We start from the raw sequence: 15,196 nt of genomic DNA on the forward strand, positions 1-15,196 counted from the left end.
AAAAGCCGAGGTTTGTTTTTTTTTTTACTTCCCCACCACATTGGTGTGCGGTGAGCTTCTGATTCCCTTTAAAATAAGGAAAATTCCCTGGGGCTTTCTTCCAGCAGGAAGGATGGAAATGAAAATAAAGAGTGGGAAATCTTTCAGGAAAGGGACTGTGCAAAGGTGGAAAAACAATAAACTCATTATCTTTGGGGATGTAAAAGTCTGTCATATCCATTAAACAAGAATATCCAACCCATTGTCCTGACAGCCCTCTGAATCAGAGACCCTCCAATCAGAGACCAATCTTGACAGGAGGAGATAGCTGATTTTCTAAGGGGCAGCTGGTGGACTGGAACTAGTGACCTTTCAATTAGAAGCACTGTGAATTCAGACTTCTTGCCTCCTGAACAAGAAAATAACTTTCTATTCTTTACAGCCACCCACTTGTGGTCTTTCTGTTACAGCAATGCTAAGAACTGAGACACCTTCCACAAAGAAGCTCAAAAGCTTACAGGATACAAAGCTGCGGGATGAAAGAGCACACACAGTATCGAATTACCCTATTTATGGGAAAGAACTATCACCATCCTTGCCTCTAAGAAGCACTTTCGTTGCACTTCCCTCAAGAGAGATTTGCTTGTTCTTTGTTATGCAACAAGGCTCCTTGAAGCAAGAACAAAACGCTATTTAAAAGGAGCTTCAGTTCTTTCTCCATTTCTTTACTTTCAGAGAATGCCTCCTCTCTCTGGGATATATTTTCTAATAGAACTGTCTTTACTTTCATCTTCAAAAACAAACAAGAAGACCAAACAAACAAACAAACAAACAAACAAAAAGGAGCTTTCAGGGAACACAGCGGTCTGTCCGTTGGCTGTGCTGTGGTAACTGGCATGTTGTGAGGCTGGGAGCTATGTCAACAGTACATGAAATACCAGCAAGGTCACCAGAGGTGGAGAGGGTTCAGCAAAGCTTCCAGGCTACGACCAACTAGCAAGGAAGGCCGTAGTGACGGATTTCTGAAAATTAGCTGAAAAAAACTTCAAGGATCACAGCAGAATCTTGTTCAACTCATCAGCTGGAGGGAGCAGTCACTGGGAAAGATACTGTGTTCGGTGAAACAGGGCAAAGTAGACCCTTGGTGAGATGAAAGGGGGGGGGGCAGCAGCAACAGTGCAAATGAATAAGCCTGTAGGCGGAAGATGACACAGCACCACACAATGGTTCATTCGGTTGCAAATAAAGTCACTGTCAAGTCAATTCAATACAGTTAATGGTCTTCATCTGTCTTTGTTGTTAGGTGCCACCAAGTAGTGTATGATTCACAGCGTCCCTTCTCGAGCAACATACCTGAACCCTGTCCATCCTGTGCCATCCTCACAATCTCTGACACACTCAAGCTCACTGCTGTGCTCACTTTATCAATTCACTTGGTTAAGGGGGGAACTTTCTCTCTTTTGCTGTCCCTCCACCTTCCCAAGCATGAAGTACCTCTCCAGGGAATATCCTCTCCTAGCAACATGCACAATGAATGTGAGACAAAGCTTTATCATCTTTGCCTCCAGGGAGCACTGTGGCTGCACCTTTTCTAAGACATATCTGTGCTCTTCTCCAACACCACATCTTAAAGGCACCAAACCTCCTCTGTCATCCTTAATCATTGGCCAGCTCTCAGATGCATAGCAAGCGACTGAAAAGATGACAGCTTGAATCAGGTGCACCTTATTCCTCAAAGTGACACCTTTATTCCTCAATAATTTGAAGAGGTCCCTTGACTATAGACTTTCCCAATATATCTCCTGATCTTCTGACTGCTGTAACCAAATGTATTGATCCACATATGACTGTGTGAATCATCTGTCTTAAGGGAAAGCAAACAAAAAGATTCTGGAAAATTCCGTGAGGATCCTGTGTTGTTGTGTGTCATCAAGTTGGAACTGGCCCATAGCTAACCCTCCAGCAGGTTTTCAGAGTTAGTTAATCACACAGGCAGAAACTGCCCATCCTTTTCCTGTGGAGCAGCTGATGGATTTGAACTGCATACCTTTGGGATCACAGCGCAGTTCCTTACCACCAGAGCTCCCTTTCAAGATCCTATGTAGGGCTGATTCTATCAGAGCCAACTGTTCATCTGAGTATTTGAATACGCAGTCGTCAGAACAGAGCAAGGGAACACTGCGTGGTTCACAATTGGGAAGGGCGTACACCAGGGATGCATCCTATCTCCATACCTTTTCAACCTATATGCAGAACAGATTATCCGGGAGGCTGGGCTCTATGAGGAGAAATGTGGGGTCAGGATTGGTGGACGATTTATCAACAATCTGCGTTATGCGGATGACACAACCCTGCTTGCTGAAACTGAGGAGGACCTGAAGTGCCTGCTGCAGAGGGTCAAGGACTGCAGCCTACAATATGGATTGAGGCTCAATGTCAAGAAGACAAAGATTCTCACCACTGGACCAATCGGCAGCATCAGGATGGATGGTGAAGAGATTGAGATTGTACACAGCTTTAGTTTGCTTGGCTCCATAGTCAACAGTCTTGGCACCAGCAGCCAGGAAATTAAAAGGCGCATTGCCATGGGAAAGTCTGCTGTTAGGGACCTCTCCAAAGTGCTGAAGAGCAGTGGTGTCTCTCTGGAGACTAAGGTGCGTCTGATACAGGCCATAGTCTTCGCAATCACCTGTTATGCATCAGAGAGTTGAACAATGACCAAGGAGGATAGAAGGAGAACTGATGCCTTTGAGCTGTGGTGCTGGAGAAGAGTACTGAGAATTCCATGGACTGCTAGGAAAACAAATAGATTTGTCCTGGAGAGGGTTAAACCGGGTGGCTCCTTGGAGGCAAGGATTCTGAGGCTCCGTCTAACTTACTTTGGACATATAGTGAGGAGAGACCGGTCCTTGGAGAGGGACATCATGCTTGGGAGGGTGGAGGGACGGCGCAGGAGAGGAAGGCCCTCTATGAGGTGGATTGATTCAGTGACTGGGATAATTGGGATGGGAGTGTCAGAGACAGTGCGACTGGCACAGGACAGAGCGGAGTTTAGGGCTGTTGTACATAGGGTCGCTATGAGTCGCAGGCGACTCGACGGCACATAACAACAACAACAACAATGTAGGGCTGATTCTATCAGAGCCAACTGTTCATCTGAGTCTTTGAATACACTTCTGTCTATGTCTAAGTTGAGGACTTTTAAAAATAACTTCCTTATGACTTACAGAATTCTAATGATTTATAGTTAATAGCCTTCCAAAGGTACACAGAGCTCTACTTCTAAACTCACGTGATGCAGGGTTTATACACCCGCGCTTTGAAAGCACCACAGTGAAAAATCTGCTGGGATTTGAGACCAACCACACAGAAGGCAAAAGTTGAAACAGGAACTGTAGAGTCAGAAGTTATATTTAGAGAGCTATCTTAGAAAGTAGAACAAAAAGACAGGAAAAATTGGAGAGAAGGGGGAAAAAACCCTTTAAGAACTAGACTAGTAGGTCCAACGGGCATTCAACAAACGGAGCTCAGGCACTCTAAAAAAAAGAGTTCCAGGAAGAACAAGAAATGTTGTTAGGTGCCTCGCTCCAGTCGGTTCCCAGTCAGAACAAGGCGCTGCCGTGTCCTCCACCAGCCTTGCAACTGTTGCTGTGCCTAAGCCCTTGTTGTAATCACCATGTCAGTTCAACTCGTTAAGGATCTTCCTCTTTCTCACTGACCCTCTAAACAGGAACTGAGCACTCAGCTGACCACATTCAGAAATGGAGGGTGTGGGTCCAAGAGTATCTCCCCAGCCTGACCTGTCGAATCCTGTCCCCTCCCCCGGACCCCAGAAAGCATCCAGTAGGAGTTCGCCTACACAGCTAGCCAGGCAGTCAGGCTGCACTGCCGATTCCTGATTCCCGGTACATGCTGGGGCAGCCTGCCTGGCAACAGCCTCGGCCATCCCCCGTCCTACAGACAAAGAGGCCACTGTCTGCTTCTAGGTCCTTCCGGGGCCTCTCCTCACCCCTCTGCTCCTCCAGCGCCCTCCTGTTTCACGCCCAGCCCCAAGCTTCTGGGACAGGAGGATTCGCTGGGACAAAAAACAGATCTCATGCTGCAGACCCACGAGTTAGGAGGCCCAGGGTGGAATGCTCTATGTTTTCTGAAAACATCCTTCGGCTACCCTCATCCATCATGGATGGATAACTAAATTCATTCCAGAGCCTGCCTCTCCTTGGCTGTGTGTCTCTGGGCAAATGACCTCACCTATCTGTGCTTGGTTCACACACCTATAAAATGGAATTAGGTAAGTAGTGTTCCATCCTGAAGGAGCCCAGATGGTGTTGTATGAAACATATCTGGCTGCTGACCAAAAGGTGAGTGGTTCAAATCCACCAGTTGCTCCCAGGTTGAAAAGTTGAACAGACTCCCTGTCAAGATTTACAGCCTGGGAACTCTGACAGGGGCTCACTCTGAATCAGAATCCACATAATGGAAGAGGGCCTGAGTGGTGCAAACAGTAAACGTGCTCAGCTGCTAGCCAAAAGGTTAGAGGTTTGAGTCCTCCTTGGAAGAAAGACCTGGTGATCTACTTCCAAAAAAATAAATCAGCGAGTAGAAACTCTATGGAGCTTCCACACATGTCTTGGCTATTCAGTGCTGCTATATCAGATATACCACAAGTGGATTGCTTTAACAAACAGAAATTTATGTTCTTTCACTTAGGAGGCTAGAAGTCCAAATTCAGGGGACCAGCTCTAAGGCTTTCCCTTTCTGACCACACCAGAGGATGGACCTTTTCTCTTCTCAACATCTGTGGGCTCAGCGTTCCTTGGGGATCTCCAAGTTATCTTGGCATCACTCAACTCCTGAGTCTAGGAGGTTCTCAGTGTAGGGCCCCCAGTTCCAGACGATGCACTTTGCTCCTGGCTCTTTGTTCTTGGTGAGAGTAGTTCCCTCTTTCTATGCTTGTTTTGCTCTACTTTCATGACTTGTAAGATAAAAAAGATGATGCTGGCCACAGTCCAGGGAAACTCCACATACGCTAGACAAGAGCTACAACCTGAGTAAGGGTGTTACATCCCACCGTCCTGCCCTTACAACTAACTGGCTGATCACATCAGATCACATCATGGAGGATGGTAACATCATTACATCTGCTAAATGGCATATAACTGCCAAAGTATTAAGAAATATGGTTCAGCCAAGCTGACACATTTTAGGAAGCCACAGTTCAGTCATGACCCCTCCCAGCAAGCCATCCCACAGAGAGGAAGACACACCACCTTGGGTGGAAGCTGGTCTTTCACTTAATCTCACAAGGACCACCCCTTCACTTTTGCAGGGTGCTATCAGAAGGGGGTCCTACCACATACAAGAAAAAAGAAAAGGAACTGCATAAGGGTGTGAATTAGAATAGATGGGGTCCTGGGGATCAGGCTGCCTACTGCAGAAGAACCATTTGTTAATGAGATTCATTCATCCCTGGGTAATGCATACAGCTGCTAAGCAAAAGGTTAATCTACCCAGAGACAACCTGGAAGAAAGGCCTGTGTTTTGATTTTCAAAACGGAAAGCCCTGTGGGACACAGTTCTTTTCTGACACACTTGGGGCCACTGAGCTAGAATTGATTTGACAGTCACTGATAATGGTTATTGTATGCTAAGCCATGTGTCAGGAACTTGGAATAAACCCCCCTTGCCTGGCCTAGATCTCATGGAAGACAGATGCACCCAGGTGTATGAAGGCAAGCTGGACAGAGGGACTGGGGACAGGAGGAGTCCAAAAAGGTAGGGCAGGCTTTTTCTCTATAAAATAAGCAAATGCGTTCCCTGTTGTGGCCTGGTGGTTAGGGAATTGTGCTGCCAACTCAAAGGAAGCCAGTTCAAATCCACCAGCTGCTCTTCTGGAGAAAGATGGGCAGTCTCCTCCCATGCAATTTATAGCCTCTGAAAACCCACTAGAGGGTCAGCCATGAGTTGATTCCAAGTGAACAGTAAAGAGTTTTGAGTGAAGAAAAGAGTAAAGGAAATGATAAAGATCCAGCAGAGACCTAAAAATGGGGTAATGGTGGGCATAATTCAATGGAAATTAATTTTATAAAACTAAGTATGGGAATGATTGTATGAAACAAAATGTGAATGAAGGTGAGTGTGAAACTTAATGTATGTGAATTTCACATGCAAACCAATATAAAATAAACTTTTTTTTAAAAAAAGTTTTCAGTGAGAGAAAGTTCCTTCTAGGGGCTCTGCCCTGTGCTAGGAGCAGAATCACAGTGATGATGAGAAGGATAAAGGCTCTGCATGTGGTCTCCAAAGGTACAAGTTCTACTGGAGGGAAAGAGCCCCCCAAAAAATGAAAAAGCAAGAAAGTAGACACAAGGAATGAAATCACATGAAACAGTGCTTGTGGCTGATTTAGAAAGACTGATCTACAGCCTTCGTTTTGCAGATGATACAGTAACCTTGCTCACTGAAAGTGAAGATGACTTGAAACACTTGCTGCAGAAGATCAAAGACCATAGCCTTCAATATGGATTACATCTCAACACTAAGAAAACAAAAATCTCCACCATTGGACCATCCTGACAGATGGGGGAAAGATTAAATTCGCCAACAGCTTCATTTTACTCGGAGCCACAATTAACATCCATGGTAACAGCAGTCAAGAACTCAAAAGACAGGGAGCTCTGGTGGCCTAGTGGCAGGAAGCTGCACTGCAAACCCAAAGGCATGCGGTTTGAAACTTTGAGATGCTCCGCTGGAGAAGGAGGGGCAATCTCCTCCTGTGCCAGTTGGATCTGATTAGATGGTACGCAACAAGAAAAAGAAAAAGAAATCAAAAGACATCTTGCAATGGGAAAATTTGCTGTTAAGGACCTCTCCAAGGAATTAAAGAGTAGCAATGTCAGTTTAAAAACTGAGATTCAAGCCATGGTCTTTTCAATTACTTGCTCTGCATCTGAAAGTTAAACAATGAATCAAGATGACACAAAAAGAATCAATGTCTTTGAACTGTAACGGTAGAGAAGAGAACTGACTATCTCGTGGACTACCAAAAGAACAAACAAGTCTGTATTGTAATAAATGCCACCAGGTGCTCCTTAGAGGCAAGGACAGTGAAGCTTCGCTTGACATACATACTTTGGGCATGTTGTCAGGATGAGCTGCTCCTTGGAAAAAGACATCAGTCTCGTAAAGGTTGAGGGTCAGAGAAAGACATTAAGATCCTCAACAAAAATGGATTGATACAGTGATTCTCACAATGGACCAGGGCATGGCAGAGATTGCGAGGATGGCACAGGAAAAGGCAGGGTGCAGATCTGTTGTTCATAGGGTTGCTATGTAACATAGTTGCCTTGACAGCACCTAACAACAATAGTAACTACGTGCCAATTTGGAACTATTCTGCATTGGTTCAAATCCTGCTCCTGGGGAATCTTAAACAAGTTATATAATCCCACTCTGCCTTCGTTTGCTCATCTAGGAACTGGTGACAAGGACGTGGCCTTTTGCTTTTGTTCTTTGCTAAAACAGCTTATTTTCCTTCCTAAACCCGAAAGAGTTACCTTTCACCTAGTTTTCTATTCTTAAAGATTTGTTCATTTTGTCCATATTGAAAAGCAATTCCTAGGCACTCTGGAAACAACCTGATCTCCTAAAATTCAAAACTCATTGCCATCAAATTGGAACTGCCACACAGTTGATCCAGAGGGCTTTCTGAGGCTGTAAACAGCACAGGAGCAGACTGTTCCTCTATCTCCCTCAGAACTACTTGTGCATTTGAACTAACAGGGATGTTGGATATGTTTAGCCTAGCCCTGGGCTACTGCTTGCCCTGTGCTTGGGACACCCCTTGCAGAGCCTTGTCAATCTTCTATGTAAATGATTGCATGTTAGAGGCATTGAACATCAAGGACCAAAAACTGGATGATTTGTGGGATGTTATCAAGGATATCATTCATGAAGAGAGCAAAAGGTCATTACAAAGACAGAGAAAGAAAAAATCCAAAATGGATGTTAGAGATGATTCGGAAAACTGCATTAGGGCATTGAGAAGCCAAAACAAAGGGAAAACATGATGAAGTAAAAGAGCTGAACAGAAGATTTCAAAAGGCAGCTCGAGAGGACAAAATATTATAATGGAATGTGCAGAGAGCTGGAACTGGAGAATAAAAAGGGAAGAACTCGCTCTGCATTTCTCAAGCTGAGAGAACTGAAAACAGATTTAAACCTCGAGTCACAATATTTAAAGATGCTATGGGCCATATATGGAATGACCCAGAAAACATCAAAAGAAGATGGAGGGAATACACAGTCACTGTATCAAAAAGAACTGATTGACCCTGAAAAATTTCAGGAAGTATCATATGAGCAAGAGTCAATGGTAATGAAAGAGGAGGTGGAAACTGCATTGAAGGCATTGGCAAAAAAATAAGGTCCCAGGAATCGATGGGATATCAATTGACTTGTTTCAATTAACAGATGCAACCTTGGATGTGCTCACCAGTCTATGCCAGGAAATTTGGAGGATGACTGGCCAACAGATTGGAAAAGGTCCATATTTGTTCCTACTCCCAAGAAAGGTGATCCAACAGAATGTGGAAACTATCGAACATTATCATTAGTAGCATATGCAAGCAAAATACTACTGAAGATCATTCAAAAGCAGCTGGAACAGTACATAGGTAGAGAACTGCTAGAAGTCCATGCAGGATTTAGAAGAGGCTGGGGCACTGGGGTTATCATTGCGGATGTCAGATGGATCCTGGCTGAAAGTGGAGAATACCAGAAGAATGTCTATTTGTACTTTATTGGCTATGCAAAGGTGTTTGTTTGACTGTGTGGATCATAACAAATTGTGACTGACATTGAAAAGAATGGGAATCCCAGAGTACTTAATTGTGCTCATGCGAAACCTATACCTGGACTAGGAGGCTGTGTGCAAACATAGCAGGGAAACACTGCATGGCTTAAAGTAGGAGTGTGTCAGAGTCGTATTTTCTCTCCATATCTATTCAATCTGTATGCTGAGCAAATTGTTTGAGAAGGTAGACTCTGAAGAGGAGTGTGGAATTGGGATCAAAGGGAGACTCGTCAATAACCTGCATTACGCAGATGATACAACCTTGCTTGCTGAAAGTGAGAAGGACTTGAAGTATTCATTGCAGAAGATCAAAGAATGCAGCCTTCAATACAGATTGTATCCCAATATCAAGGAAACAAAGATTCTTACCACTGGACTGATAGACAACATCATGATTGATGGAGAAAAGATTCAAACTGTCAACAACTTCATCTTGCTTGGATCCACAATTAACACCCTTGGTACTAGCAGTCAGGAAATAAGATGCACTGCACTAGAAAAATCTGCAGTTAGGGGCCTCTTCAAATTATTAAGGGGTAATGATGTCAGTTTGAGGAGTAAGGTGTATTTGATTCAGGCCATGGTTCTTCCAATCAGTTGCTGTGTATCTGAGAGCTGGAAAATGAATAGAGATGACAGAAGAGGAATAGATGCCTTTTAACTATGGTGCTGGAGAAGAGCACTGAACATCCCATGGATGGCCAAAAGAACAAATACGCTTTGCAGAGGGCGCAGCTAGAGTGCTCTTTGGAGGCAAGGATGATGAAGCTTTGCCTCACACACTTCAGGAATGTTGCCAGGAGGGGCTACTCTTTGGAGAAGGACATGATGCTTGGAACGGTGGAGGGTCAGTGAAGGAGAGAAAGACCCTCGACCAGGTGAACTGACATAGTGACTGCCACAAAGGGCTCTAGTGTGTTAGAAAGTGTGAGGATAGCACAGGATAGGACAGGCTTCAGATCTGCTATTCATAAGGTCATGATGAGTCATAACTGACTCAGCAACACCTAACAACAACAACAACATGCAAATGAAGAAGTAACTATAGACTAGGTAACATGAAGTGACTATAATCCAGCAAGGGATTCAGTCAGCTGGTGGTCCTGCTGGAAGGGCCAAGCCCTGAAATTGACAAGGAGCGTATTATAGATGCAGCCAACTCCAGAGAGGTTTCAAAAAGAAGAAAAGGGCAAGCAACAAGTGAGACAAGAAGACATGAAAAAAGAAGTAAGTAACCTCCTAAAAGTCGTAGCACGGCTCAAGGGCTATAACATTTAAGACTGGGAGCAGCCTGAAGAAGCCTGGTGGCCAAGCCAGTGGCCACAGTCCCTAGAAGGGACCCTGGGGTAGAGCTGGTGGGGATGGCAGAATCTGCTGCCAGGAACACAACTAAGACCGCTGATCAAACCTGTTATGCTGGCTATGAGCTGGATCCATTAACAGTGGGAGGCCGATACTAGAGAGGCTGAAGTCACCTGTACAAGTGAGAGAGGGCACGCACCACGGCTCAAAGGCACCTGTCTTGAAAAGGTGAGAGGAAGTTTGCACAGCCCACAAGCAGAGGTTCGCGTAACCAAGAGAAGGTCTGAGGGGCCTGAAAGGAGACCTCCACAGCTGGGGTTATGCATGGTCGAAAGAAGGGGATCCTGCACTGAAGAAGGGAGAGACGTGTTCTCTGCTTCCAGGAAGCCTCCCAGACTTTGCCTACCTGCTTCCTGATCCTGAATTGCAGCTTGTTGAGCCTTTTCCTGCACTGCAGCCTCCTGGTCCTGATCCCAGGTTGTAACCCTGTTGCCTCCTGACAGCACATCAACAGAGAGCTGCCAGCTGTGCAGGCTGGGTTGAAAAGAGGCCGTGGTGCTAGAAATATTATAGCTAACGTTAGATGGATCTTGGCTGAAAGCAGAGGAATGTCTAACAGTGTTTCACTGACTATGTGGATCACAACAAAACAAACTATCACAAACAAACTGCCCACTCTGAGAAGAATGGGAATCCCAGAACACTTGATTGTGCTTACGCAAAACTTTTACTTGGATCAGGAGGCAGTCATCAGAACAGAGCAAGGAAACACTGAATGGTTCAAAATCAGGAAAGGTGTATGCCAGGGATGCATCCTGTCTCTACACCTTTTCAATCTGTATGTGGAACAGATCCTCTGGGAGGCTGGGCTCTATGAGGAGGAATGTGGTATCAGGTCTCATCAACAACCTGTTTATGCAGATGACATAACCTTCCTTGCTGAAACTGAGGAGGGCCTGAGGCATTTGCTGCAGAAGATCAAGAACTGCAGCCTTCAATATGGACTGAAGCTCAACATCAAGAAAATGAAGATTCTCAGCATTCTGATAGATGGTGAAGACATTGAGATAGTTAACAGTTTTAGTTTGCTTGGCTCCACATTCAACATTCTTGGTACCAACAGCCAGGAAATAAAAAAATGAATTGCATCGGGAAAATCTGTGCCCAGGGACCTCTCCAGAGTACTGAGAAGCAATAATGTCAGTCTGGAGATTAAGGTGTGCCTGATCCAGGCCATGGTCCTCACAATTACTTGCTATGCATCAGAATGCTGGACAATGACTAGGAATGATAGAAGGAGATTTGATGCCTTTGAACTGTGGTGCTAGAAAAGAGTATTGAATATACCATGGACTTCTAGCAGAACAAACAGGTTCATCCAAGAGAGGGTGAAGCCAGGCTGCTCCTTGAAGGTAAAAATTCTGAAGCTCTGTCTGAGATACCTTGGGCATGTTGCAAGGAGGGACCAGTCCTTAGAGAGGGACATCAGGCTTGGGAGGGTAGAGGGACCAGTTCAAGAAGAGGAAGACCCTGGATGGGATAGATTGACTCAGTGACTGGGGTAATGAAGATTGGTGTGTCAGAGACAATAACGTTGGCTCAGGATAGAGCAGGGTCACTATGAGTCACAAACAATTTGACAGCACTTAACACCAAGAAGCAGCATGGTTTGTTGAGGCCATTGCAATGAATGACTAAACCTAGCAGAGAAGTAAAGTATCACCGAGGGCATAAGCGAGATGACTGTAGTAGAGGTAGTAAAATAGCTGGAAGAGTGAAAGCATATCTGACCTCCATCTCACAGCTTTATGTTGACCAGGTCGTTATCCTGAAGAAGTCCAAGCAAGTTTTAGCACTCTACGGACATATAATTCCCTTGTGTTATTGGGTGGACTTGACTAGGTCACAAGTGCAAAACATTCATCGGGGCACTTAGCAAGGCCATTTTGCAGGAGGGATACTGAAGATCTTGACAGAAGTCAGGTGAGTGGCTCTCTATAGATGACATGACAGTTAAGGCAAAGAAAATGAAGAGCATGGCCAAGAGTGATGCAAAAAGAGATAACAGCATGTGCAAAGGCCCTGAGGCAGGAGAAGAGACCAAATATGTTTTAGCAGGTGGAGGTTTGCACAGCTGGAGGAGTAGGCAAGGTGGGAGGGAGAAGGGTCCAGGAATGTGGTCTGGATGGTCCAGGGACCACGGGAGAGTCCTGAGAAGGAATGTCAGAAACAGTTCTCTAAGGGTGTCAACATCACAGAGAAGAAGACTTGAACAGGCTGAGCAGAGGGAGGAGCCAATGAATGACACCACGATAGGTGAAAGTCAGACGGAAGCATGGTGGAGGGGAGTGAGAGAGAGAGATAAGGACAGGGGACAGGCTGGTAGGGTCCGAGCACCAAGGTGAGGGACTCTTTCTTTTCCAGGAGACAAGGATGGGGGTGTTGTGAATAGAGGACAAAGTCAGATTTGAAAGTCAGAAACAGGGAGTGGGGCAACATAAGCAGAAGTGGCTGGGGCCCTAGAGATGGAAAAGGTGGCTCAGGTTCCAGAAACTTCAGGTGGATCAACCTGCAGAGGGACTCCCAACTCCATACACTTCAGCTCTTCTCTGACTTTGTTTCCTTATCCTCAAAATAAGCTCAATGTCCCCCTCAGGGAGAGGGTGCCCCAGAGGGCACTGAGGGGAGTGATCACAGGTAGGGCTGTAATGAGATCCTCTCTGAAGTTGTTTTTGTTGTTAGGTGTCATCAAGTCAACTATGACTCACAGCAACCCTATAAACAATGTATCCCTACCTTGCCCAATCTTGTGCCATCCACATCATCTCTGATATACTTGAACTCATTGTTACAGTCACTGTGTTGATCCATCTCATCAAGGGCATTCCTATCTTTCACTGATCGTCTGCCTTTCCAACCCCTTTCTAATAGAATCCTCAAAATATGTAAGACAAAGTTTCACCATGCTTGCCTCTCAGATGTGTTCTGGTTGCACTTGCTGTAAGACAGACTTGTTTATACTTTTGGCAGCACATAGGACAGTCAGTACTCTTCAACAGTACAATTCAAAAGCATTGATTCTTTTTCTGTTACCCTTATTCATTGTCCAAGTTTCATACGCACAGCAAGTAATTGAAAAGACCATGATTTGAATCAGATGCACCTTAGCTTTTCTTTTAAACTGACATCGCTGCTTAATACCTTGGAGAAGTCTTTAACAATGGATTTTCTTAATGCAACATGTCTTTTTATTTCTTGACTGCTGGTACCAAAGGTGTTGATTGTGGATCCAGGTAAAATGAAATCTTTGACAGTTTCAATGTTTTCTCCACTTCTTTCAAATCTCCTGCCCCTCCAAGAGGACCCCCAACAGCTCCTCTGAGAAAGCCTCATGATGGCACCTCAGATCCTCCAAAGATTCGGGAACATGACACCAGAGTCGTCCAGAGAAGTCAGCCTGCAGACACTGAAAACAGGCTCTGGGATAGAGACCCTCCCATTTCACAAAGATCCTCAACTTCTCCAAGAGCACCCTGTCTTGCAAAAAAGGAAAATCAAACCCACTGCTGCCAAGGCAACATTGATCAACGGTGACCCCAGATGAGACAGAGTAGAACTGCTCCAAAGGATTTACCTGAATGTAATCTTTACAGAAGCAGAGAGCCAGGTCTTTCTTCTGCAATACTGCTGGGTACATTCAAACTGCCTTTAGATTAGTAGTCAACCACAAAACCTTTGTGCCACCCTGGGAATAAGCAGCATGTGGAGAGTACAGACCCTTCAGAGCCCCTAAAAGTCCTTACAGACTCCCAGGCAATTCTTTAATAACTGCCAGGAGTCCTTGAAGAGACCCTTTTCTTGTTGTATGCTATCGAGTCAAAATCTACTCATAGCTAACCCTCCAGTGGGTTTTCAGAGGCTGTAAATAGCAGGAGAGGAGACTGCCCATCATTTTTCTGTGGAGCAGCTGGTGCACTTGAACCACCTGTCCCTGTCATGGCAGTGCAACTCATTACCATTAGGCCATCCCCAATCCCCCCCACCCCCAGTTTCTCAAGCAGCCCTAACTAATTAGAACCCCTGCTTGCTCCCAAGTTCCCAAACTGCCTCCCAGAGTCTGCTCCTCAAGCCACCTTCTCCCAAGCAACCTTAATGCCCCAAGCATCCTTGAACCTAATAACCTTCTTCAAATGATCCTCCCAGATTGTCCTCTGCAATTCCTCAAAGAACCCCAAAGACCTGTCCTCAATCCCTGGCCACGTCCACAGTCCCTCAGATCCCTCCAAGTCACCCCTCAGTACCCTACACTTCCTCTCCCCCCAGCCCACGCGCAACCCCATCATCCCTCGACCCTAGCCCGGGCCCAGCGTCTGCCCCACTCACAAGAGGTCTCGCTTCGCGGTCTTGCAGACGATGCGCAGGTAGCGCCAGCCGCCGCCGCCCACGTACACGCCGAGCGCCGCCGCCGCGCTCCATGTCCACGGCAGTCCCAGCAGCCACAGCAGCGCCAGCGAGGCCACCGAGGCCGCGCCCGCACCGGGAGACCGCATCCTGCAGAGCAGAGGAGCGGTCAGGCCGCGCCGCCGGCACCCGGCCCCACCCCCAGGACTCCGCCCCCGTGTCTCCCTCAGGATCCCGCCCTCAAGCCTGCGATTGGCTATTTCTTTAGCCCCACCTCCGGATTCCAGCTCCAGGCTAATCCGCGGCCTCTCCGCCGGGTTGTTGACGTAAACTAGACCCCGCCCCCGGACCTGAGATTGGCCACTTTCTCCGGCAAAAATCTGCACCCAGGCCCGGGCTCAACCAGCAGGTTTAAACTCCGGGCCGAAACTAGGCCTCCCTTTCCGGATCAGTCACGCCCCTAAGCCTGGGATTGGCCAGGTCCCCAGGCACGGCCACGCCCCTGAACCTGCATCCCTTCCACTTTGGGTCACACGCTCGGCCCAATCGAGGCCGATCATTGGAACAGCTTCTATTCCGTTAGTCTCCATGCCAGACATCCACCTTTATTTTTTTGTTCTTGTTGTGTACCGTCAAGTCAGATCCAACTGGCACAGGAGG

At 46.2% G+C, this 15,196-nt stretch overlaps 1 protein-coding gene across 1 annotated transcript in view; it reads right to left on the reverse strand.

Moving 5' to 3' along the window:
- SLC27A1 (solute carrier family 27 (fatty acid transporter), member 1) overlaps window positions 1–14,732 on the reverse strand; it is a 31,442-nt gene extending 16,710 nt beyond the window's left edge. Inside the window, exon 1 of the mRNA XM_006898261.1 lies at window positions 14,519–14,732. Within this exon, the coding sequence (XP_006898323.1) occupies window positions 14,519–14,685 (167 nt within the window). The 5' untranslated portion in view covers window positions 14,686–14,732. The remainder of the gene's footprint in view (window positions 1–14,518) is intronic.
- Between the last annotated feature and the right edge of the window lie 464 nt (window positions 14,733–15,196).

The sequence above is a fragment of the Elephantulus edwardii genome, unplaced genomic scaffold (genome assembly GCF_000299155.1).
Source record: "Elephantulus edwardii isolate Elephantulus edwardi_28Jun2011 unplaced genomic scaffold, EleEdw1.0 scaffold00226, whole genome shotgun sequence".
Lineage (NCBI taxonomy): Eukaryota > Metazoa > Chordata > Mammalia > Macroscelidea > Macroscelididae > Elephantulus > Elephantulus edwardii.